Source organism: Pygocentrus nattereri, chromosome 6 (assembly GCF_015220715.1).
Source record: "Pygocentrus nattereri isolate fPygNat1 chromosome 6, fPygNat1.pri, whole genome shotgun sequence".
NCBI lineage: Eukaryota > Metazoa > Chordata > Actinopteri > Characiformes > Serrasalmidae > Pygocentrus > Pygocentrus nattereri.
Genome location: NC_051216.1, coordinates 23,301,585 through 23,327,379, shown reverse-complemented (window position 1 = coordinate 23,327,379; position 25,795 = coordinate 23,301,585). Strand labels below are relative to the sequence as shown.

The 25,795-nt window shown below is 40.2% G+C and overlaps 1 protein-coding gene across 8 annotated transcripts in view; it reads right to left on the bottom strand.

Annotated features, from left to right (window-relative positions):
* fmnl2a (formin-like 2a) overlaps window positions 1-25,795 on the bottom strand; it is a 78,923-nt gene that overhangs the window by 9,895 nt on the left and 43,233 nt on the right. For 5 of the 8 annotated variants that reach the window (XM_017692410.2, XM_017692414.2, XM_017692411.2 and 2 more), the window contains exons 5-17: window positions 22,434-22,517; window positions 21,124-21,276; window positions 13,979-14,087; window positions 13,708-13,784; window positions 10,348-10,441; window positions 9,298-9,372; window positions 8,403-8,513; window positions 8,042-8,191; window positions 6,594-6,695; window positions 6,057-6,384; window positions 5,277-5,459; window positions 2,779-2,799; window positions 243-367 (exon numbers count right to left, since the gene is read on the bottom strand). In XM_017692410.2, coding sequence (XP_017547899.1) covers window positions 243-367; window positions 2,779-2,799; window positions 5,277-5,459; window positions 6,057-6,384; window positions 6,594-6,695; window positions 8,042-8,191; window positions 8,403-8,513; window positions 9,298-9,372; window positions 10,348-10,441; window positions 13,708-13,784; window positions 13,979-14,087; window positions 21,124-21,276; window positions 22,434-22,517 — 1,612 coding nt within the window. The remainder of the gene's footprint in view (window positions 1-242; window positions 368-2,778; window positions 2,800-5,276; window positions 5,460-6,056; window positions 6,385-6,593; window positions 6,696-8,041; window positions 8,192-8,402; window positions 8,514-9,297; window positions 9,373-10,347; window positions 10,442-13,707; window positions 13,785-13,978; window positions 14,088-21,123; window positions 21,277-22,433; window positions 22,518-25,795) is intronic. The other 3 variants (XM_017692416.2, XM_037539676.1, XM_017692413.2) reach the window with 1 other exon arrangement.

Below are 25,795 nucleotides of genomic sequence, written 5' to 3'. Positions count from 1 at the left end.
AGTTATCCTTGTATTGTGTTCAGATTTAATGATAAATGGACCTACACAAGTGATCAAAATTGCTCAGAAAAAAATCGTGTTACATTTTAATTTACGAAAAACTGTCCTTGTCCAGTAAAATTACTGTTTTGGAATTGTGGTTTAATTTTCCGACAGCAACATTTTGTGGGTTTACGTCAGCTGTCATGACAGTAAGCAATGACTGTGGTGTAATTTTTTTAGGGTAGCTTGAGGACTCTTACCTCCAGTATCCTCTCGTCATCAATCTCATTGAAGACAGTGCCATTGATCTGGTTGGGCTTCAGTGCCACCCAGTTAAACACAGGCATGCGGAACTTGGTTTTAATTGGCTTCTTAATTTTCACGGCTATGGGACAAAAAGCATGTATTTCGGATATTAGACCAGACATTGTAGAAATGAAGTCTCATTCAATATCAAGCACAGGACTGAGTAAATAAGTGCTGATGTAGGGCTGGTGGGAAATACCTTATCGAGCAGGGTAACTGTGGGCAAACATGGGAGAAGGGTAAAGGCTTCAATATTGAGAGTGAAGCTCCTTGTGAACAATTAGAAAGCAGAAAGCAGGACAAACATAGTCGAGCTTTTTGTCTAGGGCTGCATTCAATCATAGTGAAGTGACAGGGAGCGAATGAGAGGGACTTATTTCCCATGTGCTGAGTGATGATTCTATTAGGATTTGACTGAACAGCCTTAGCACAAGAGAATGAGAGAGAGAATGAGAGAGACCTTCCTGTCATAAGAGTCAGTGTGTTCTGCCACAAGGCTTTTGCTCCCTTGGCTGAGCACATCTGATTCAGCTAATAACTATTCTAAAAGGATACAATAGGATATTCTATGCAACGCTGGAACAGATTAATATATTAATGGCTAAGGTTAAATATGAAGTGACTGCATTATGTAGCTGTGTTGTGAACTGTAGTACAGTCTGTATGGTGTGAGGTATCTACCATGTACAGTCATTTCAATTTGGGGCTCTTTAGGAGGAGAGTAGCCACTAGGGGTGGGAATCACTAGAGGTCATGTGACATGATATCACAAGCCACAATGTGATTTCTAAAGATTTGTGATATGACATATGGCAACATATTACACTGCAAAAAAATGATAACTTGGCAACTGATATCAACTTAAATCTAGTCAATATATCTAATACTTCTTATTATGATACTGTTTAAATGATTTTATCTAGAGAAAATTTTCATCCTATTGGGAGACAGAAGATTATTTCTTTATATCTTATGCATACTTGAACAAAGCAACATTATCTGGCAACAGAATGAGAGAATTTCTACACAGAATAAAATACTTGGCAAAAAATCTACAAATAAGCAGAATAACCTTAAAACAGACCTACAATAATCTCATAATAAGGCATGTCAGATATATTGATCATATTTAAGATGTTATTTGCCAAGATCATTTTTTGATGTGTACTTTTCATTGCAAGTTATCCCTCCAAAAAGAAACTTTCTCTATTTTTGTAACAAAGCGTGTTCATTTTATATTCAGATTCCTTTATTGATCCCAGGGGGAAATTGCAGATATATATTTCTGCATATATATATATATATATATATCATTTTTATATTGAAGCAAGAACTCTTTTTGTTATAGTAATCCCTAAACGGGAAATCAACTTCTGCTGGACAATACTAGTTTAATTCACTATGTCAATGGTTCTCAATCATGGTCCTGGTTAAAGATTGCCCAGTGGTTTCCCCTGCTCCTATCAATGTCACTAGCTTTGGTCTCACTAAAATGAAAAGTATTATTGATAAATTGAGGACCTACTATAGATACTACTACTACTACTACTACTGTCCTTTGTATATCAATACAACTTTTTCACCCCAACAGATCTTAACATGCTGCATTGTTTTTTTTCTCCCTCCCCTAGTAGCCAACCCTGCTGAAGCAGGCTAGTGACTTCAGGCTGCTTCCTACAAGTCCTCTGCAGGTTATCAGTTGTGATATTGTGGCCATGCTGGGTGTCAGGGTTGAGAAATACGTTCCTGAGTGCGTAGCAGGCTGCATTCTGCTTTTGCGCAAGTCTTCCCGTATCTGATAACAATTCACCTGTAGTGGCATGCCACTGTGTTTCAGCATGCATTACACACATATAACACATAGAACATAGACAGTGGTGCAAGGGTGACTGTGAAATAATATTTTTAGCCCTAAACGGTTATAAGAAAATGAGATGGTCCTAGTCTGATGCCCATTTCAATGCTCCACAAGCCTCCTCAATCAAAATCAGAATCTATTAAATTCTACAATGGCCAATCAAAACATAAGAGTCTAAAACGTCACAGGAACATAAACTGTGAGGAAGCTACAGAACTGGAGTTGGTCCCAGTGTGGCTGGGTCTGCTTGTGGAGCACAGGCTTTCAGAGTGCTGTCATGGACTTTGACTGTAATGTACAAGCGTAGGAATAACGGCCTCCTGCCTCATGGAGCATGTGGTTTCGTATTTTGGCATGTATGTCCTGTCATTTGCTTAACTATGCAAAGTGAGGTCTAGAGAATGTTCCTGTCTGGATTTGAACAGCCTGGCTAAACTGAAGGAAAAAATCTTGCAACACAGCATCCAATTTCATGCTTGGCTTGAGAATGAACAATCAACGTGAACTGCTTTGGGCCAGAGATTCAGGCTTTCTGTTGCATGTTTGCCCTTTGGAACTAAAAATACCATCTCCACAAATTCCACATACAAAGACAAAACAGTGAGAACAAACACACAACACAGCAAACCTACAGAACAGTTTGATGGGTCCCTCTATGTTGGCACAAAAGATAGAAGAGAAACAATCAAAGAGAGAGAAAGATCATTAAGAACAGCAAGAAAGTAGCCTCCATTTTCAGGGGCATGATCAGGCTTTTTCCATTACGTAAAAAGAGGTTAGTCTTTCATCTCAGACCTGTAAACACCGTCTTGTGTAGGTGAGAATCAAAGAGTACATAACTTGATTTGACTCTAGGAATGAATGCTTTTTGAGAAAGCTGTAAACTCACAAAAACTCTACTCGGAGAGTAATCTGTCCTAGCATAGCAATTTACATTATCAGTAAAAGTGCTCAGATCAACCATGGCAAGTGTGAAACACAGGGAAGTGGAACAGCAACGGCAACAAACACTTTCCCAGTTTAATTTTACATTACTTTAACATTATGGGCACCATGGTGTGAACAAGCAGTTCACCTTAGTGGATACAGAAAGGGATAACACTTATGGTGTGAATTAACACAGTCAAATCTGAACAGCCACTGACCAATTCCTGGTCAGTTTAAGGTCATTCTTGAGCTAATCGCAACATGAGTGGTGCTTCTGTCTGGGAAAAGCCTTTCAATATGAGCCTTTTCGTACTTCTAGCCTTACTCACATGCTGACAGCCAGAAAGTTTTCACCAAATCATTTCCTCTTATTCTATCTTTGTTTAGTCTTGGTAGGGAATAAAGGTTTTCTAGTATTCTCATTAAAACAGGAAAGATGGTAGCAGCAGTTAGACTGTGGCTCCATCAGACTGAGAGTGAGTCAGTCAGACCTGACCAGACTCGTTGGGAAGCTAAACAGTGTTAAGGCTCAGTGAGTAAACAGCCTTAGCCTTACTGATCATTATCACCGTGTCACTAAGAGGAGACACACCCCCACTCTACACTGCAGTCAGACCACAGTGCCCTTACACTGACACCGTGTATAAAATGGAAACAATCAAACAGGACTCAGATACCCAACAAGGATATTTTACATTGTTCATTAGAATAAGAAAATATGAGCATTTAAACGTTCACTCACCGCATGCAGCTAGCATAAGACATCATCCATAGTCAATCATTCGGTTGACTGAATGCTTTATTGTGTTAAGGGTGATGATAAATGATGCACTTTTTTTTGTTTATCGAGTTTTCCTGTATATAACGTCACTCAGGTATTGCCATTTTGCTAAACATCAGGTAGAGGCCTGAGACCTATTATTTGGCTAACTAACCATGGTAAACAGATTAAAAACGGCTGGTAGGTTGCTTTAACTTCTAATAGCAATATTGTATATGGTCACGCAGACATGAGAGCAAATACATATAGAGACACTGTAAATCTTAAAATTTGTGAAATTAAAGAACATAAACATGTAGCTGTTTGATTTCTTTTTTTTTTTTGGACATGAAAATACATTTAATCTAGTAAGAAAGAATGAACCTAGTAATGTCACGGGAACTCTACTAACCTACTGTGGCCACTAAGCTTGGGCTGGTACCTTCTTCTCCAAAGCCATTAGAGGCCATTTGAAATCACCAATTTCACCTCACATACGAAAGCTGTGAGGTTTTTGCCCGTGTTTTTCCCAAGAACTGAAGTTGCTGAAACCTGACACTGTGGTCTGAGGATGTACTTAAAAGGTACTGTAATATTGGCAGATTTTTGTCCAGGCTTGATATCTACCCGCAGGAACAAGTCCACTTAAGCAGCAAAGCTCAACGGCTGCATTTCAATCTCATTTAGACCCAATACATGCAGCATATCACATCACTCAATATGTTTAAAGGTCAGTTATGTTCACATGTGGGAATACGAGTATCTTGCAATGGTTTTGCATGTATTAAATCAATTAATTGACAATGATTTTAAACTGGCATAAGGATTGTTACTACAGTAACTTGGTTAACCATCACCTGGCACAAGCTTGGCGAGATGCAATATCAGCTGCTTGTGTCTTGAAAATGTATTTTAAAATGATTGTTCACCATCATTAATCCCAAACAACATTATTATTTAACTACCTAATTAAGTAAACAGATACTAAGATCAGTTTGAATATTAGTATATTTGAACAACCATGCACATCCCTAGTGATAACTAGGCTTGGCACCAACTTTTCTTAAAATACAGCCAAACACAGAGGGATCTGTTTTAAACTCTCATGCACTGAAAAACAAAAACTAAATGTTATTTTTTTTTCAGTAACTCTTTTGTTAGTTTTAAAGTTTTCATTTCGTCTTCAGGTTTTTAAAAACGGACCTTTTCATTTTTATTACAATTTAAGAAACACATTTTTAATGTTAGCTTTCATTTTAGTATTAGTTTTAGTTAACTGTAATAACCCTGGAGATAACAGGAGATAAGAGGACCATACAATGGAAATAATGATCATAATCACATATTTACTGAGCACTTTGACACTATCTGTTCCATTTTAACTGCAGCATAAGTGGAACCTGTTTACTCTGAAGTGAAGTGCTCCTGTATGAAGAGTCTTACCTGCTAGTCCTGAGTTGAAGATGACTGTAGGAGACCCACAGCCGGGCAGTGGAGGTGCCATGGGAGGAGGAGGTGGTGGAAGGGGCACAGACACTTCTGTAGCAGGACCAGGGAGAGGAGGAGGAGGTGGGGGAGGAGGAGGAGGAGGAGGCGGCTCGGGGACAGCTGATGGACCGTTTGGTACTGGAAGAGTGAACAAAAGTGAGATGAGAGCGTCACAGGAATCACAGGAAAGACAAAAAGAAAAGAAATAGAGAAAACGAACATGTAACTACTTCGCGAAAGTAGAATGATCCAGAACAGAGAGCACTGTCAAAAGGAGCAAGAGAGACGAAAAAGAGAAAAGCAAGTAAAGGAGAAGGGAAAAAAGAAATGGTAAAAGCAACAAAAGAAGAATAAAAAGAAAGACATTTGCTATGATAGCCTGCCAAAGGGTATTTTCCCACAGAGATTCAATCAGTAAACAGCAAATATAAAGTCATTTGCATTGTCTGCTCCATTTGTTCTGCCTCTATTGCTCACTTGGGGAATGACCCAAAAGAGAAGTGCTGGAGGTAAAGGCAGTGATGCTTGTTATCGTCCTCATATAAAAGCCTATAAAACACTGCAAAGACCCAAACACAGCCTGAACTTCAACATCACACAACCTGAACTTCAAACGCCAGTTACTTCTAAACAGTAAAGCTACAGTCTAAACATGAATGGGCTAATTCAGTTTTGGTGCACTTGTTTACTAAATAATAACTTGACAAACTACAAAAGTGTGGCCAAATAACTCACTAGATGCAGGCATGGGTGGAGGTGGAGGTGGGGGTGGTGGTATGTTCATGCCAGGTCTTTCCCCATTACTGGGCCCTTCAAGACCAATCGTGGCACCGATATGCATTCCTCCTGTGCCCTCCATCCCTGCCAGCACACCATTAGTGGACGAAGCAGAGGCCAGGATAGCAATATCCCCATCGCTCTTCTTCTGGATCTTGATAGTTCCTTGCTTCTCCAGTTCATGAATCTTCTTCTCGAGATTGCTTTGCCTCTGAATGGCCTCGTCCTTCTCCTTCACCATCCTTCTCAGTGTGTTTACCTGCGTGTTAGCATCCTTGTATACTTCCTGTAGATTACAAAAGAACATTATCTATTTAGCCAATTTAGCATTTACATAGCATGTCCTTTTTGATATATTGCATTATTGTGGCACAATGTGGGCATAAGAAATACTTTATGCCGTACCGCAAAATGTTTAAGCCTTTTCTTCTGAAGCACTTTAAGGTGCTGAAAATATGTCAGAATTTGTATAAAACAAGCCTGTAGACGTCTTACCCGTATAGAATCAAGATCCTTGTTCTTCTGCATTAGCTGTTTCTCCAGTTCTACAATCTTTGCCATGGCCTCGTTTTCAGTGTCCTGCAACTTCTCTGTCATCTGCATGGAGAGTTTAGGGGCATGCTCACAAATATCAAATCAAATCAAATCAAATTTATTTGTATAGCGCTTTTTACAGCGGATGTTGTCACAAAGCAGCTTTACAGAATTTTGGAAAAGACAAAGTTTCAACAGGACTGTAAGAATGTACAGAAACCCCCTGGTGGGCAAGCCAGGGGCAACAGTGGCAAGGAAAAACTCCCTCAGACAAATACATGACAACGACTGATCTTATATTTGGAGAAAACGTTCAGTACAAAAGAGAAAAGAATGTAATAAACTCGAGTAGAATGTCAAAATTTTTATCTTATAACTGAGTTTTTCCTGTGCAAATCCTGAAGCTTATTTAAAGACAAACCGTAGCAACATTCACTGACTATAGCGTTTATGTGGTAATTTGCACATTGAAAGCAATGACACACAGCATGTGGTGCATATTATTAAGAAAGCAAGGATTAACTAACCTCATCAGTTTATACCCAGAAGAGTTAGAGCAGTCTTGATGACAGGGATTGTGTACGTCTGGTACAGACTATTTTCCGGGCTGAGATTTTGTAATAACCAGTAGTTAAATTGATAATCTGATGTAACAGATTAGCCAATTACTACCACACTTGACTCTTCCATAAGTGGGATCAGGCGTATTTAGGCAAAGAAAACATATTACTTTGCAGAGTAGGGTGCCCAGGACTGCAGTTAGGAAACCTTGTTTCCTTGTTCCCTTGTTAGGAAACAACTGAACACAAGGTTCTGAGTTGAATACTGAAAAACTGGACTCAAGATCCAAAGATGAATCCTGGAAAACTAGACTCGTGGTCTAAAGTTGGATCCTGGAAAACGTGACTCAAGGTTTGAAGTTAAATACTGGAGTCTGGAGCTGAATCCTGGAAAATTGGTATCAAGGTTAAATTCTGGAAGAGTTAAGAGTTGGATCATGGAAAACTATTCCAGGTAAGGAGATGAATCCTGGAAACTGAACTTAATCTTCACAGTTGCATCCCAGAAAACTGGACTCACACTGAATCCTGGAAAATTGATTTCAATGTCCAGAGCTGAATACCTCTGCCCTATGGCACTGCATCAACCTCAATAAAACTGCACTTCACTTTGACTCAGTTGATTATGTTTAGATATCTGTACAGTGAAATCCAAACACTCTAACCATTAAATACAGTTTCCATAGGAAACCACAAGACTGGAAAATCTTGTTGACCTTCAACATAGCAAACAAAAGTACACATTCCTCGATGGGCAGGCAAGTAAATGAGGTTTAAAATCAAGGTTCTTAGCTTGAGTATTATTAGGTTCTGGCTGTAGGAAAGCGTGACATTTCTCTTAACACTCACATGAGACAGATTCTCCTCCAGCTCTTCCACCCGCTCCAGCGCTGCGTTCTTTGTCTCAGCATCTTCCAACAGAGCTCCCACATCAAACACATTATCTAGGTATGCCTGGATCTGAACTTGCAACTTATCACTCTCAGTGTGCTTCAGCTTCTACTCAGATGCAGAGAGAGAAAGAGAAATAGATGGGATGAGTGTGTCCACAAAAATAGTACAAAGAGGAAGAAATTAGCCTCTATTGCACACTTTCAGATGTGTATTCATTTTAAACACAAATAACATTTAGCAAGATTTATTCTTTTCTATAAAGTTGGAAGAGCTGCACAAATGTCAGCTTTACACCACTTTAGGGACGCATACTCACATCTAGGTACTCATCCAGACACAGTTTAGTGAAGTCATACTGTAAGTGCACTCTGAAGTTCATGTCTTCTACTGAGTGGACTACAATGTTGATGAACTGCATACATGCCACCTGAAAGGTAATGGATCCTCTTTAGCTTTGAGAATTTGAATACTGGATTTTTCTTGCTTATTGGCACATACGGTTCAAAATGAGCACAGAGAATTAATTTCTGGATTGTAGTGGTAATGCATGACCATGTTTTTTAGGGAACACTGAAGAAGTCAATCTAAATTTCAATGGTTTGAAACATAGACAAGACATTTAGTTGTAAATGGTTACCAAACCCTGAGCTGGGTTTGATTCAATGGCAACTGCCAACTAGCATGTTATAAAAGCATGTAAGGCACACTCAAGCAATGACCATTGGAATCCCTGGATGGACCAGTTAGGTCAATGTAATACTGGTTCACTTTCACAGGCCAAGCCTTATATATGTTCAGCATCTACATGGCAGCAAGGTGACACTTTTAACACACAAGAACTAAACACACAGTTGGAGGCCCAACTCCACCTATACTTCTCATGGTGATGGATGAGCTAAAGTGTCAAGTATGGCCTAGGATGTTTTACATAGTGCCACATTCAGCAACAATAGTAACTTCAGGCAGCATATACTTGTGAAGTTAGGGTTAGGAAACTAGCACTAACAGGGATTTTTCTGTGCTCTTGCTACATTTTCTCTAAATGCACTGACTTGCAGATGACACACAAATCAAAAACAGAAAAAGTGAAAAGTACTGTCAGTCAAAATACAAAATTCAGGTCAATCCGAAGGTACTAATGCAATGCTGATAGAGGATTAAATTGCTGAGTAGTGCAACCACTACTAGCTGAGGAGGAGCTGGATAAGTACCATGAAGTCAATGTTATTGTCCTCATTCTTGAAGTACTCCATCAGTCTCTCAAACCTCTGATTTTCTGAACAAACCTGCAAAGCAAAGCCAGAAAATATTTCAATAAAACATTTGGTATGACTGAGGTTTATTGTGCACAAAAAGGTTGTGTTTTATCTGGTGGTCTTGAAAAAGATTGTGAAGAATAAAGACGTAAAGAAAAACAGAAAGAAGAAAACTAAAGTGTATGAAAAGAGAAAACAGGATGAAAAAGGTGTCTTTAGTATCATAAATGCTGGTAGAAAAATTATAGATCACCTCAAATGAAGAGACAATAAATAAAAATGGATTATACTGTTCTATGTTTTATTATTTCAGTAAACATTACCTTAAAATCACCCTAAATCTAACTTGCCAGACCTGCAAATGCAACTACCAATAAAAAGCCAAAATACACACACAAGCTCAGACAAAGCCGCACTCACAGCTCCAAATCCAAACTGTTCTCTAACAGATGTGATTTGCTTGCCAAATCACCAACAGAGAAGTTCCGGCAGGTTGGCGTTCTTTATTACTGCCGTTGCCTGCCTGACACTGATATAACTCTGCTGTTCTGTGCCACTTCAACAACTGCTGTTTTAAGTGTTGAGCACAGATAAAAGTTTCTTGCCTTGTTTCAAAATGTACCATTCACTACACCAGCCCATGCAGATTACGCTGCAAAAACAGTTTGCTTTTAATTCAGTGTTTTTGTGATGTCATGAAGATCAAATGCATTTACTTATATCCGTCTTTTTAGACTACAACACCTTAGCTCAGCCCCTTCACCTTTAAGTTATAAGGAGTGTTTCAGCCTTGACTGCTTCTGAATTAGGCACCTAATCCGATCAGAGCTCATTGACACATCAGTCTTAAAGGCAGAGCAACCAAAACAGCCTGTTTATCACTAAGGGAGACAGGGAGGTTGGAAAATGAACTTTGAAGATCTTCTAACTTGATTACAACATTCTATAGGGGATAACAAAGGAATTCTAGATGAAGACTTGTGTGAGAAAACTGCAGCTCCATACCTCTTTAAAGTTATCAAAAGCAGAGAGGATGATTTCATGCCCCCCTCTCACCAAACACACAGCAGCCAGCAGCTCCAGCACTAGAGCTTTAGTCCTGTAGCAAACACACACACGCGCACACACACACGCACGCACGCACGCACGCACGCACGCACACACGCACGCACACGCACGCACGCACACGCACACACACGCACACACACGCACACACACACACACGCACACGCACACGCACACGCGCACACGCACACACACACGCGCACACAGGGATAAAAGACATTAGTCCTTTCAGCAGTTCTGCAGTTAGGAAATGGCTGAAAGATAAAGTGTGCCCTAGAGTTTAAATGACTAACAGGCTCTGAGATTGATGTAATGACTGTTTCAAGATCAAAGTGAACTGACACACTACGAAACTACGTATTACGAAACTCTATGAAAAGTCAGGTCACACACAGTGTGACCTCAAAAATGACATTTAAGCTTCATGTTAATAGAAGCACATGCAGTCTGAGGGAACAGAAAGAAAGTTACATCTCTTACAGAACAGATAGGAGCTAAACAAGGAATGACAGACTACACACGCACACACACACACACACACACACAGATTAAGAGGTCCTCTTACTGCAGCTGCCAGTATTTATGACCTCGCCAAAGAACTCAACCTGCCTGAATGAGAAAGAGAGACCGAGAATGATGCATGCTGGGAAAACTCCATTCTAGAGAGTCATTACAAAGCAGGTGCTCGTGCGCGCTCTCTCTCCCTTTTCTCTTGCTTTCTCCATCTCCTTTTCCCTCCTCTCTCCATCTTTTTTCTTCTCTCTCTGTACCCATCTTGTTCACTTTTCCTTTCTTTCTATATTCCCCTCCTCTCTTTTTACGTCTTCCTCCACTCTCAGTATTTAACTCATACTTCCATTTTGTCTCCCTCTTTCCATCCCATCTTTCTTCCTGTCTCTTTCTCCATATACCCTTTCCCCCTCTCCATCTCTCTTTGTCATTTGCTTTCCTTCTCTATTCCTTCCATCTCTCCCCCACATATTTCTCAGTTTTTCTACCCAATCTCTATCAGTCTCTCCCCCTCTGTCTCTCTCTATCGGTCTCTCTCTCCCATCCCTCTCAGTCTCTCTCTTTATCTGTCTCTCTCTCTCCCATCCCTCTCAGTCTCTCTCTTTATCTGTCTCTCTCTCTCCCATCCCTCTCAGTCTCTCTTTATCTGTCTCTCTCTCCCATCCCTCTCAGTCTCTCTCTTTATCTGTCTCTCTCTCTCCCATCCCTCTCAGTCTCTCTTTATGTGTCTCTCTCTCCCATCCCTCTCAGTCTCTCTCTTTATCTGTCTCTCTCTCCCATCCCTCTCAGTCTCTCTTTATCTGTCTCTCTCTCTCCCATCCCTCTCAGTCTCTCTTTGTCTGTCTCTCTCTCTCCCATCCCTCTCAGTCTCTCTATATCTGTCTCTCTCTCCCATCCCTCTCAGTCTCTCTCTTTATCTGTCTCTCCCTCTCTCCCATCCCTCTCAGTCTCTCTCTTTATCTGTCTCTCTCTCTCCCATCCCTCTCAGTCTCTCTTTATCTGTCTCTCTCTCCCATCCCTCTCAGTCTCTCTCTTTATCTGTCTCTCTCTCTCCCATCCCTCTCAGTCTCTCTTTATCGGTCTCTCTCTCTCTTCCATCCCTCTCAGTCTCTCTCTTTATCTGTCTCTCTCTCCCATTCCTCTCAGTCTCTCTCTTTATCTGTCTCTCTCTCCCACCCCTCTCAGTCTCTCTCTATCTGTCTCTCTCTCCCATCCCTCTCAGTCTCTCTTTATCTGTCTCTCTCTCCCATCCCTCTCAGTCTCTCTCTTTATCTGTCTCTCTCTCTCCCATCCCTCTCAGTCTCTCTCTTTATCGGTCTCTCTCTCCCATTCCTCTCAGTCTCTCTCTTTATCTGTCTCTCTCTCCCATCCCTCTCAGTCTCTCTCTATCTGTCTCTCTCTCCCATCCCTCCCATCCCTCTCAGTCTCTCTTTATCTGTCTCTCTCTCCCATCCCTCTCAGTCTCTCTCTTTATCTGTCTCTCTCTCTCCCATCCCTCTCAGTCTCTCTCTTTATCGGTCTCTCTCTCCCATCCCTCTCAGTCTCTCTCTTTATCTGTCTCTCTCTCTCCCATCCCTCTCAGTCTCTCTCTTTATCTGTCTCTCTCTCCCATTCCTCTCAGTCTCTCTCTTTATCTGTCTCTCTCTCCCATCCCTCTCAGTCTCTCTCTATCTGTCTCTCTCTCCCATCCCTCTCAGTATCTCTCTTTATCTGTCTCTCTCTCCCATCCCTCTCAGTCTCTCTCTTTATCGGTCTCTCTCTCTTCCATCCCTCTCAGTCTCTCTCTTTATCTGTCTCTCTCTCCCATTCCTCTCAGTCTCTCTCTTTATCTGTCTCTCTCTCCCATCCCTCTCAGTCTCTCTCTTTATCTGTCTCTCTCTCCCATTCCTCTCAGTCTCTCTCTTTATCTGTCTCTCTCTCCCATCCCTCTCAGTCTCTCTCTATCTGTCTCTCTCTCCCATCCCTCTCAGTATCTCTCTTTATCTGTCTCTCTCTCCCATCCCTCTCAGTCTCTCTCTTTATCGGTCTCTCTCTCTTCCATCCCTCTCAGTCTCTCTCTTTATCGGTCTCTCTCTCCCATTCCTCTCAGTCTCTCTCTTTATGTCTCTCTCTCCCATCCCTCTCAGTCTCTCTCTATCTGTCTCTCTCTCCCATCCCTCTCAGTATCTCTCTTTATCTGTCTCTCTCTCCCATCCCTCTCAGTCTCTCTCTATCTGTCTCTCTCTCCCATCCCTCTCAGTATCTCTCTTTATCTGTCTCTCTCTCCCATCCCTCTCAGTCTCTCTCTTTATCGGTCTCTCTCTCTTCCATCCCTCTCAGTCTCTCTCTTTATCTGTCTCTCTCTCCCATTCCTCTCAGTCTCTCTCTTTATCTGTCTCTCTCTCCCATCCCTCTCAGTCTCTCTCTATCTGTCTCTCTCTCCCATCCCTCTCAGTATCTCTCTTTATCTGTCTCTCTCTCCCATCCCTCTCAGTCTCTCTCTTTATCGGTCTCTCTCTCTTCCATCCCTCTCAGTCTCTCTCTTTATCGGTCTCTCTCTCTCCCATCCCTCTCAGTCTCTCTCTTTATCTGTCTCTCTCTCCCATTCCTCTCAGTCTCTCTCTTTATGTCTCTCTCTCCCATCCCTCTCAGTCTCTCTCTATCTGTCTCTCTCTCCCATCCCTCTCAGTATCTCTCTTTATCTGTCTCTCTCTCCCATCCCTCTCAGTCTCTCTCTTTATCTGTCTCTGTCTCTCTCTGTCTCTCTCTCACACACACACACACACACACACACACACTACAAAGTCTTACCTGGGATTCTTGTTGTTCAGACTTAGTGCAATTTCATTCACAGCATGTGGGTGGGACATGACCATGTTGAAGCCATACTAAAAGGAGAAAAACAAAGTTAGAAGGGTGAGACAAGAAGGATGGGATGCATTCAATGAGCACAGAAAGATGCCTAGAATTTTATGATAAATATTTATAATAAACATGAGAATTGATGTGTCACAACATACAACACAGAAAACAAACAGCATCTGACGGTACAGACATTTCTGTGTGTGCCAGTGTTATTCACCTGGTAGTTCATGATGGCTCGTAGGCACATAATACAGACGTGAACGTCATCTTTCTTACACACTAATCTCGAATTCTTCAACGTTCTTCTGCTTGGCAACGTGTTACATCTGGGAAGAGTGAGGAGAGAAAAGAAAAAGAAGCTTTCACAAAACATGCCTCAAGCATAAATAGCTTTTCCACTGACAAGCAGGTGCAATTTGTAAAAACACCTTTCAAGCTCTCAAACATTAGAATAACAATACAGAACTGCATCCAGTGGAAACCAAAGCAATACTGAACTCTAACAGTAGCAGAGTGAATTATATTGTGCTCATAGTGAGGAAATTGATGGAATCTTAAGCGAGACTAGATTTCTGACACTTAACTAAGTCTTAAGTAACTTAAGTTACTCTCAGGACAATTAAACACAGTAGCCTACAATACAGCGCTGCCTCTGCTGCGGACAGAGGAGGTGCAGGGTGCATTGTCTTAGCACTAACGGCTCTACACACATATCACTCGCACAGTGCACAATAGCAGGATCATTGACATGCATGGCAGTGGTCTGAGGGCCTTTGTAAGAACAGATTGAGCTGAAGACTTAATGTGTGAAAGAGGGGAGACTAGAAACACACACAAAAGCAGAAAAAAACATTAAAAAAAAAAAAAAAAAAACACACACATAACACACTAAAACACAGACTAGACTTTTACAGCCACATCACTTGAGCCTGGAAAGTACATCTCACAAACATGCACAAATACATGATTCGGCCAGTTATATAAAAGATACTACAGAACATGGTGATGATTTAAAAAAAAGTACCAATAACATGCAAATGATCACACTTTCACTTCCTTAACAAGATTTTCTTTGTTTCGCCTTTATGTAACCATTTCCTTTGAACAGTCCTAACCTATGGTTAGTTAGAAAATGTATACAACAGAACAGAGTGCACTTAATCATAGGCTATACAAACTAAAACAAAAAAAATTATAAATGTAGATTTTCAGTCTATCCTGCCTGTCGCCCAAAGACTGCTGGGATAGGCTCCAGCACCCCCCCCCCCTCGACCCTGACGGAGAAGCGGCTTAGAAAATGGATGGATGGATGGATTTTCAGTCTGGTAAAGCACGCAAATGAAACAAAAGTAGAAAGCCCCAGTAGAAAGTTAAATGGATAAGCCTGTCTAGAAGAAGAGTGCCATCACACCATTTTGGCAATATTTTGGTTTCCAAATAAACAAACACGGAGAACCGCTGGATGGTCATAGTGCTTGAATCAAACTTATTAAAGCTACATTCTGCAAGTTTTTGGGGATTTGCATACCTCTCCGGTAGAAATGTGTAATTGCATGCAACACGCAGAAGAACATTTTGTAACTTCTTCTTCAGACTCTTTCCTTACCAGATGATTGTGATTAAAAGAGTATTAAAAAAACAAATCAGTATAACACCAATTTTGCATTTGAGTCCTAAACATAGAGCTGGACCTTCTTTATGAAACTGACGTTAACACAAAGACATACAATGTGGTCCAAAATACTTAATCTTATACACTGCAGCTTTGTGTACCATCAATAGCAACCACATTACCATCAGGGAAAAGCTACAGGGTAAGGCTCTGTAACAATAACATGCTGTGCTTTGTAACTGAACTCGGATCATCACAGTATGATTTTTTACGGTAATTCTGCAGATAATAATCTGTTTAAATTTACATTATCATCTGAGCTTACTGGCATATATGTTGCTTGTTCTGCAAGCTTCACTAAAAAGAGCATTCAAGGTTAAATAAAAACACACTGAGTTCACACTGAGTCATGGCAGCATTGGTGCCTGAGGGTATGGAAATGCCTCAGACACTCAGACCTGCTTCCTCTATGCCGTTCTTAAAGCCAATATGACACACAGGGACACGCACAGGAGAGTAACAGTGAACGTGAGAGGAATCCTGAAATTATGACCTAAACTGAACCTCAGACACACACATACAGACAAACAAGCAAGACTTTGCTCATATTTTTAATTTTCAAGTTACAACAACTATCTTCAGTGTAAATGTGTATAGGCATGGAGTCAGCAACATCGTTCCCCTTGCCTCTCTGTATTAATGACAGAATTGGAGCAGAGCCTGGAAGTCGGGGCCTAGAGGAACTACACTTTTTCTTTCTCCTCTTTACTACAAATATTCACAATCTTCCAAGCATGTAGAAGTACTTTCAGCCTCAGGAGGACTATGAGCATGGAGCTTCGTGTTTAAGTGAAAGTGTCTGTACACACAACCTTTTAATGCATGTGTATCATTAACACAACATTACTGATTAGGAGGTACGCATGCAGGTAATTTCAGGGCACAGGTGTGTTCAAATTAAAAAGAGATGGGTCACTTGATTGTGAATAAGGAAGAAAGAGCAGTTTTTTCCCCATAATCTATCAAGCTGCTATAATTAAAAATCAACATTGCTATATTATGCCGATATACACTAATATATATTGCCTAACAATAACATCCGTAGATCACCGTGTGTGCAAGCTCTTATCTGAGTGAGTGACTGTGCACACCTACATTTTCCTGACGTACACTTCCGCAGAGAACAGTGAGTGTGTGTGTAATTGTGAGCAATTCATTAATCATTTAAACCTAAGTGTGACAAATACACTCTTGTGATTACAGTAAGACTTATTCACTGTCTGAGTACAAGTTTGCAATGTGGACTTGCTTTAACAGGCTCCTCAGTACCACTTAATGCCAAGGTGTGCCAGGTTAGGCAGGCTTTTCTATTATCAAACTGATCTAGAACACTGAGGCTGAATTATCTTCTACAGCTCTCTGTATACGCTATTGAGCAAAAAAATGCATGGATTACATTCGATCACTAAAGGCTGCACACATACCCTTGTTCTTTTGAGCACTTTGGACATTTCAGAAGCCTCTCCTTTGTCCTATGGTTGCATAATCATGAACAACAGACATATAATTCTTACCTTCATATAAAATGACAACAGACCATCGAGTAAGGTTTACGTTAGAGATGCTAAGAAATAGCCAACAAACAGTTAATCAATAACAAATAATACAGTCAACTGATGATTGTGCATAACACTTACAACAATTACAAGTTAATGTTGTAATGTGCCATAAAAATGCAGCCCTTTCTCTTCTTACCAGCCTATGTGGTTGTTAATAAGGTTAAACTGTCACTTAAAACCAGCATTTTTATGATTTGGGTGGCTAGAAAGATTAAAACTTCATCAAAGTGGCTCTCATTTGTCTAAATGTAACCACTTTAACCTTCTAAACAAATGTTCATATCGTAGTACAACCTCGATTCCAAAAAAGTTGAGACAGTATGTGAAATGCTAATAAAAATACAAAGCAATGATCAGTAAATTCTGTTTGGCCTGTGTTGAACTGAAAACAGTTCAAAAACAGTATTTTATGTTTTACCATATGAACATAATTGCTTTTTGTAAATATACTCTTATTACAAATTTGATGCCTGCAGTATGTTCCAAAAGAGTTGGGACAAAAGCATACATACCACTGTGTTACATCACCTTTGTTTTTAACAATAGTTACCATTTTGGGACTGAAGACACAAACTAATCCAATAATGTTATCCAGGTCTTCAGCTCTATAACTATACATGGCCTTTGTAGTTGTATTTTGATCGTAACAAAAGACAATTTTTTAATGTGAGCATCTGCACTCTCTTATTACATAGCCATGCTGTTGTAACACATGCAGAATGTGGCTTGGGGTTGTCATGTTGAAATAAGCATGGATGTCCCTGAAAAAGGCTGTTTCTAAAGGGAAGCGTACATGTTGCTCCAAAAGTCAAAGTATTCCCAAGCCCATGTGATGAACTGAATCATACAGAATCATCTTGCTTTTTAACTCCGTGCCTTCTGAGGGGCTGAAGGTCATGGGTAATTTGTTGTATTTATACATGACTGCTTTGTAATTTTATTTGTATTTATTTGCATATTTACATCAACTTTTTGGAATTGGGTTTGTAGAAATTTTGTAGATATTGAATTTTGAAAGTGAGTAAACACACATACGAGTCCAAATTCCAGAGGCTATGCCCACTTGTAAACCTAGCAAGCAAAATGCTTTATCATAAAGGAGTGCAGCAGAATGGAGGACGAGCACTCAGCATAGACACTGCTATTCATAGCAACTGTTGCTGGGTTAAACAAACTTTTCACAACCCTGGCAAAAATGCTATTTAACCTAATGAGAAACTTTAGCCCACAACATTTAGAGTGCCTTATTCATTTCCAAAGATACATATTGATATTAGGGATTCATGATGATATCTGAATCATACTGTTATCAGCAGATATTTGCTTGAAAAAAAAAAAAAACAGCTTTGGACAGATATTTAAATTTGACCAGTATTTGACAAGATGTTTAGGCAACACTGGGCTACTGGAATAAACTATCTGCATTTTACTGCATTTGTAAATGCAGCCCTCTAAATAATTTTTTCTGTAATGCTAATTCAGGTAGTTTTAGTCTTAATTTCTACTTTTTATAAATGCTAATGTATCTGCATCAGCAGGTATGTACATGAAGATTATCGGCTACTGGCATCTGCCCCCAATTTCCAATGCTGGTGCATCCCTACTTGATATGTGTATAAAAGGTCACATTATTCTATGTAGTTCTGTTTTTGAACAACTAGTCCAGTTTGGTAGCCTAGTATGTTAAACTGGAAACTTAGGCTACGTTTGCACAGCAGGTAAAAGTGGCCCAAATCTGATTTGCTCACCAAATCCAATTTTTTTGTTGGACTGTGTCTTTTAAATGTGATATATATGAAACATGAACAGATCATCCTAAACTGACCTGCATGCGCAAAAGAACATCCACGTTGCTTCATGTGGCTCATCCAGAGGTAAACAATTCTGACTTCTAATGAACAGAATGTGTTCGTAAAAAGGACGTTACTCGGCTACAGTCACTTCTTTGGTTTGTGTCCTTGGATTCTTTAAACTTTGCTTTCAGACTTTTAACTGACACTGCAGCCTCGCTCTCCTACAGCTGCGTTCAGCCATTTCTTTCGAAATCTCTTCAAACACGGAGTGATGTTGATAAGTCTTCTAATTTTTGTACAGAAATATTACCCCAAATGTTTATTAGGTCTCAGCAGCGGGAAATTATGACGCCTGTTGAGCTCGGCTGACGTAAAAGCCATGTGAATTCCAATCTGGCTGTTCAGATTGAGCCGCATTGCCACAGAGTGGACATGGATTGGATTTCAGTACCATATATGAAAGCGTCTCAAACCGGAATTGAAAATGTCAGATTCAATGTGTTTTATGCTGTTCACACTGCCACACAGATGACACAAAAATCGGATTTGGGCCACTTTTACCTGCTGTGTAAACGTAGCCTCACAGTTAGCCCCACTTTCTTCCACCTCTAAATCTTTGTTTACTGGCAGAATTTCTTGTTTGTGAAATGGTTGTTTAAAACCTGTAATAAAAAATAAAAATCCAAAAAAAGCTATATAGTTAATCTACACAGCTTCTAACACACTGACAGTCCACTGTAAACTGAGCTGTAAATACTGTTGCATGCTGCCATTTCTCATTAGGATGAAAAGGATTTTTGCAAACATGCTGTGAGGTACATCCAGGCGAGGAACATGAGCTATGAAAGCACACGTGGACAGAGAGATCAATTACATGAGCTCTACATATGGAATATCACACATAACACAAGCACTACACAGAACAACAAAGCAACTGTCTCTGACTATAGGAGATTCCATTAGCACAGCATATCTGCAGCCTATCACACTATCTGAGGAAGAGAATAGAAGAGAAGAGAAGAGAAGAGAAGAGAAGAGAAGAGAAGAGAAGAGAAGAGAAGAGAAGAGAAGAGAAGAGGGAGAGGAATGGTGCTGAACAGTTGTAGATAGAGCTCTGAGAAAGAGAACCTGCCTCATGCTGAAGATGGGAGCACACAGCAGGAGACTATAGAGAGAGTAGAGGTGACAGAACATCATCATCAACACTGTTCCCACCTCAACAACGGCACAAGACCACAACTAACTAACATCTCCTGAAGAGGAGAGCTAGAGGAAGAGAACTCCACCTTTAAATTAATTATAATTAACACTAACATTATGAAACCTGAATACTGCAGTTCCACCAGTTCAACTTTCCTCCTACACATAACATCAAAAATTAAAACAGTATAGCTCATATATGAACATGCTGCTGCTTTAAGTGTCCAAGGAACTGTTAAGTTCAATTAGCATGATTTAGTACGTAAACCTTGTTCAAGTTCAAAATGTACTGTTCACTCTCCAGTCTGTACAATCCATTTAAGGAAACTAAACTGCAAAATTAGCAGATTGTGAATTCACTGTGTCTGTGATATCACAAAAAAACAGCATGTTTATATCTGACTATTTGGTCTACAGCAGTTCAGTCCTGCCCACTCTCACTAAAATCATGCGTTTCTGTGTTTCAGTCCTTTTGAATCATGCAAGATGCAGGACAGCAGAGAGTGAGAGTGAGAGAGAGCGAGAGAGAGAGAGAGAGAGAGAGAGAGAGAGAGAGAGAGAGAGAGAGAGAGCAAGAAAGAGCAAGAGAGGGAGAGCGAGAAACAGCGAGAGAGAGAGAGAGAGCGAGAGAGAGAGAGAGAGAGAGAGAGCGAGACAGAGAGAGCAAGAAAGAGCGAGAGAGGGACAGCGAGAAACAGCGAGAGAGAGAGAGAGAGAGCGAGAGAGAGAGAGAGAGAGAGAGAGAGAGAGTGCGAGAGAAAGAAAGAGCGAGAGAGGGAGAGCGAGAAAGAGCGCGAGAGAGAGAGAGTGAGAGAGCGAGAGCAAGAGAGAGTAAGAGAGGGACACTATTACAGTTAAATAAGATTAGGGAGCCATCAGAAGGTCATCTGGTGGTCATGTGTCATTTTACTCATCTCTGTACAGAACAGACAGACCCAAAACAGTGAGTCACCAGAACTCAGTACAGGAGCAAGACTATGAGAACTCTCTAGACTTCACATGAAGGCTCCGCTCACTATCTATAGTCTGATACAGAGTACTGCTGCAGATAAAGGCAGAGGCTTGTAAGGAAATCAGGTTGTTATTACGTATTAAATATTACTCATAATAATTATTCATTAAACACAGAGGGTTTTACCTTAACGTAGAGTGTCTCCCAGCTCTGCTGATGTTTCCGGTGATAGGAGAAGGTAGATTGCTGCCCCCATGAAGATCTTCAATAGAGCGACTCCAAGATTTAGACTTGTCCACTGCATTTTCTGTGCCATTCTCAACACTGTCACCATCAAATCTATCACGCATACATACACAAGTCTGAATGCGCGCATCTGTTCACGTCAGTTTCAGCAACATGGGGACACTGAATGTACTGTTTAAAGAAATAGTCCATCAAAACACAATTTTCCATTTTAGACAACAGCATTGTGCTGAATCCCACCTCCTCAGCAGAATACATATCCAGCAGGCATATTGATGATAGATTAGATTGTCAGTTTTTGTTATTATTTTCGTTAATATTTATCCTCAGTTCAAAATTTCAAGATTTAAACTGCAAACATGCTCTGATGCATCCACATGCCTGATTGCTGCATTTGCCTAAAATTGTGTTCATTTTTAAAGTTCACAGTGAGTCATACTGGGTCCCACACTGATGAATCTATGTGACATTAAATGATGCGCTGGACACAGTTTGAGTGGGTTAAGAGATGTTTTGAGAAACTTCTTCATGGAAAACATCTGGGTTATTACTGACTTCCAGTGTTTGTTAGTAACAATAAACTTGTAGCTCCAGGACTAAACTAAGGAATCAAAGTTTGCACATGACCCATTACATCTGAGGCAAGTGGAAAATTGTGCAAATTAAATTTTTTTTTACTGAACCGTGTGTGCTTTTTCTACACTTTGATTATAATTACACGTCTTTATAATTACAGTACAATCTAATTAAATGTAGCTATCAAAAATCATCAGCTTTACAATAATTATCATTTACAAAGCCATAACAGAATAAGGTGGCTCCAAGAAGCCCATAGAACTATATTGTAGTTTATTTTAATGTCTGAGGGGACTGGTTTACACATAACTCCAGTACTGATCAATAAACAAAACAGAAAGCTGCAAAAACAATGTGCACAGTGTAATGGGGCCCATGCGTTCCTCCGCAGACAACTCTTTCCACAGTGGACGCACACCAGTTAAGCATATTTAGGCAGCAAATCACTTTCTCATCAGACTGTAAACTGCTAGAGGCTCTAAATGGGGACCTTGTGACTGGGCTTGTGTGAATAGGCTGTACACAGCACACAATATATACACTAGCGCCCGATTCACTCACAGCAATGACTCAATGTCCCAGCATATGAGGCAACGTGTGTGGATACATCAGCGGTTAGAGATAAAGGAGCCATTGTGTGCATTGTGTGTAGTGCACAAGCATGGATGACTTACGTGACAGCATACTGTGCAAATGAGAGATACTCCACCAGCACGTCCAAGCCTTTATTCTCCTCATTTAGAAACTCGCGCACCCATCTACACAGAGACAGAGGGAAAGAAGCAACACAATGCTTTCAGCAATAGTTCTAGTTTCACTGTGCTGCTTTGTGGTGTGTCCCAGTGCTCAGTTGCTGAATATTGAGATCATAAAATATAGAATTCGGTCTCAAAAGAAAAAGAAAAAGAGCTTTTCAGGAGCTCAGGGACACACAGCAAGGATTTTGAGATTTTGTTTTTCCTTCTACATTCAGAATCTTTTTTCTACCCATCACTCTCTGGGAGGAATAATGATGAACAGGCAGAGGTACTTCAAAGCAAGCTATGGTAACAGCATCTCACACTACTGTAGCAGCGGCATGCACGGGGCACACGTGCACGCACACACACACACACACACACACACACACAAAAACACAAACACACATGCACACACATTGAGGGAGCTTTCAGCTAGAAGCAGGGCACAGAAATGATCAAAAGCCATTTTCACCTGTTCTCCCCACAGCAGAAGTGGGCCACTGTCTGAGCACTCACCGCTTTGATTTGAACTTTAAATGAAAGAACTTCCTTTCTCACATCTTCCTTTATTTCCCTCTGTAATTCATTCTCTACTCACACAACTTTCATGTGATTGGCTTCGGCATATGTATATTAAGTCAGGGTAACTCGGCAGACTCTCAGCAGAATAATTATGTTAGGAACAAATGTTTTAATTGAGCCATGCTACCATAAAAGGAAGCACACAGCTAATTACAACATGAGAGTCATCCATAATGGAGAATAGCAAGTTTTGGGAGATAGAAAATGTTGTCAATGAAATGAGATCTGTTGTTCATATTATTTTATAATAGCTGAATTTGGGAATGATGACAGAGGTCGAAAAGCAGCACCTAGGGTTCAAACATTGTCACTAGGGAGGTACCTTCAAGCATACATCTTATCTATAGTCAGGGAACATAGTTCTATATCATCGCTTTCAAAACAGAACCTTGTTTTTTGTTTTGTTTTTTATTCTTTGACTTTTTTTTTCTAAATGATTTGAAAATATCAGCTGGCCTTCACAGTGTGTGTGACTTTTCATATTAACTTCCGTTTAAAGTTAAGAATGTTTTTTTTTCTTTTCCTGTAAAGTTGACTTATTACACCCTTGACTCTTGCCTTTTATTTTACTTTAAATTGTAAAAGGTTAAGAAACTAAATACATTTACATCCTTCCCCTGGGAGGGTGAATGCAGTTTTACCTTTGACTCAATTAAGGTACACAATGGGTCCCTAAGGACCACAATGTTCGTATCCTAGTGTAGTGTTTAGCAAACCTGGTCCTGGAGGCCCACTGCCTGCTCGTTTTAGTGCTTTTTTCTGCTTTACCATATCCACTTCAACTCAGTAAGGGGTTGCAATGAGCTGAGTAGTTGGATCAGGTGTGTTGGGAGCAGGGAAAACACTAAAATGTGCAAGGCAGTCAGCCTCCAGGACCAGGGTTGAGAAACACTGTCTTAGGGGACTAAAATATATCTGGACAGTCCCTTTCCGGTAAATGAGCTTCCAAAGCTCATGGCTTGTGCTGTGTTTGATTCTTCTGTTTCCTCATGTGACTAGGAAACGCTTATACACCATCATCTCATCTAGATAAGACAGATTATTCATGTAATCTGGTTTAGTAGCATAAGGCTGCTACAACAACTGGTACTGATAATCCTCATAAGCTCTGGGTTCCATAAGTGAGCACAGTGTGTTTATACCATACGCTGTAAATTATGCTACATATTTTAAATATATAAGAGACTCTATATGCTGTACAAGCTACTTGCAAAAGACAGAACGGAAAAAGTGAGAAAGTGACTGCTATATATATATTTATGTTTACGAATAGCTGGAACAGCAGGACTTCCTGTCTGCAGCTGTTACGTCACCAAAATCCCTCAGTTTTTCCACTTCCTACCAAACCCAGCTCCCAGCATGCAACTGAGCTTGTTATGGCCTTTATCAACCAATCTCAGCTCCTCATGCTTTTTCATGTCTCATCCTCACCATGCATTTCATGAACTCTAGAGAACCTATAAACTATCACAGACTAGGGGTCTATGCAATAATAGGCATGCACTGTAACAACATATGACTTTCATTTTTTTGTGATTTTCAATTCTGAGGATTTTTTAGGTGCTTTTTTTATGAATGCAAAAACGTTTTGATTCCATAACACTGATGTTCTTTGAGATGGCTCTTTAAGGTGAACATTGGGAGTCAATTTAAGACTTAAATGAATGGGTTGGGCTCAGGATGCTGAAAATCACAGGACCCTCCTCCTAGATCTCCTTGGAACATTTTAGTGCTGCCCACTCATTATCTCCAAGACTGTTGCTTGGCGGTATTCATGTAATTCTTAGACGCATGTCCAAGTGTGCCTTGTTAGTACTACTGACCTATTCAATTTTCAGTATAACAAACATACTCAGGGTTGGGTAGTAATGAAATGCATGAAACAGTGTTATGTAATGAAGACAGACGAAAAGGTAACTGTATGCAAAAAAGGTATGGCAGCAATCAGATTACAGGTACATTGTAAAAAAAACAGGGTGATTACCAGCAGGATTACATTGAAAGGTAATCGTTTTGGTTTTTCACCAAAATTTGTTATACATGCTACATGAATCGTGCAGATTTCGAGTTTTTTAATTGGGGTGAAGTGGGAGGAGGGTCTTGCTGCCAGGAGAGACTTCTGAAAAATCTCCCTAACAAGCAGAGTTCATGGTCATTTATTCAGCCAGTCTACAGACATTTTAAGTAAGTATTTTATTTTCATTGGCAGAACTGAGATGTGCAACATTTTTCTGAAGATATCCGAGTCAGTCAGCTACCCTGATTTTCCACACTGCCAGATTCTACAGCAGCAGACTGATCTGGCAGTAAGGCAGACTTTAATTAACAGTCTGACATATAAAAAGAGCAAATTCTTGTGAGCAACAAAGTTAAGGTTTCATTTTCAGGTGTATGATTTCTTTCTTCAGTAGTTTTTGAAAAGTGTAAAAGGAGTAAAATGTTAATACGTGTACATTATCTTTATTTGTGACTAAGACGATAAGCTCCTTTTTAGTTTTTGTGCGCAATTAATGCTTTTTAAACTCATAGAACCCGCTGTGGACTGAAATGGCTGAGAGCTGATAAGGGAGCATCTACAAATGACCATCATCAAACTCGACCCGATGTGAAACCTGATGAGCCAGTACAGGCGTTTTAGCAGTAACAACACAAATGATGGCCAGTCAGAGTTTGCAGAATGCCCTCTATTTATGATTACTGTTGACGAGGAATCC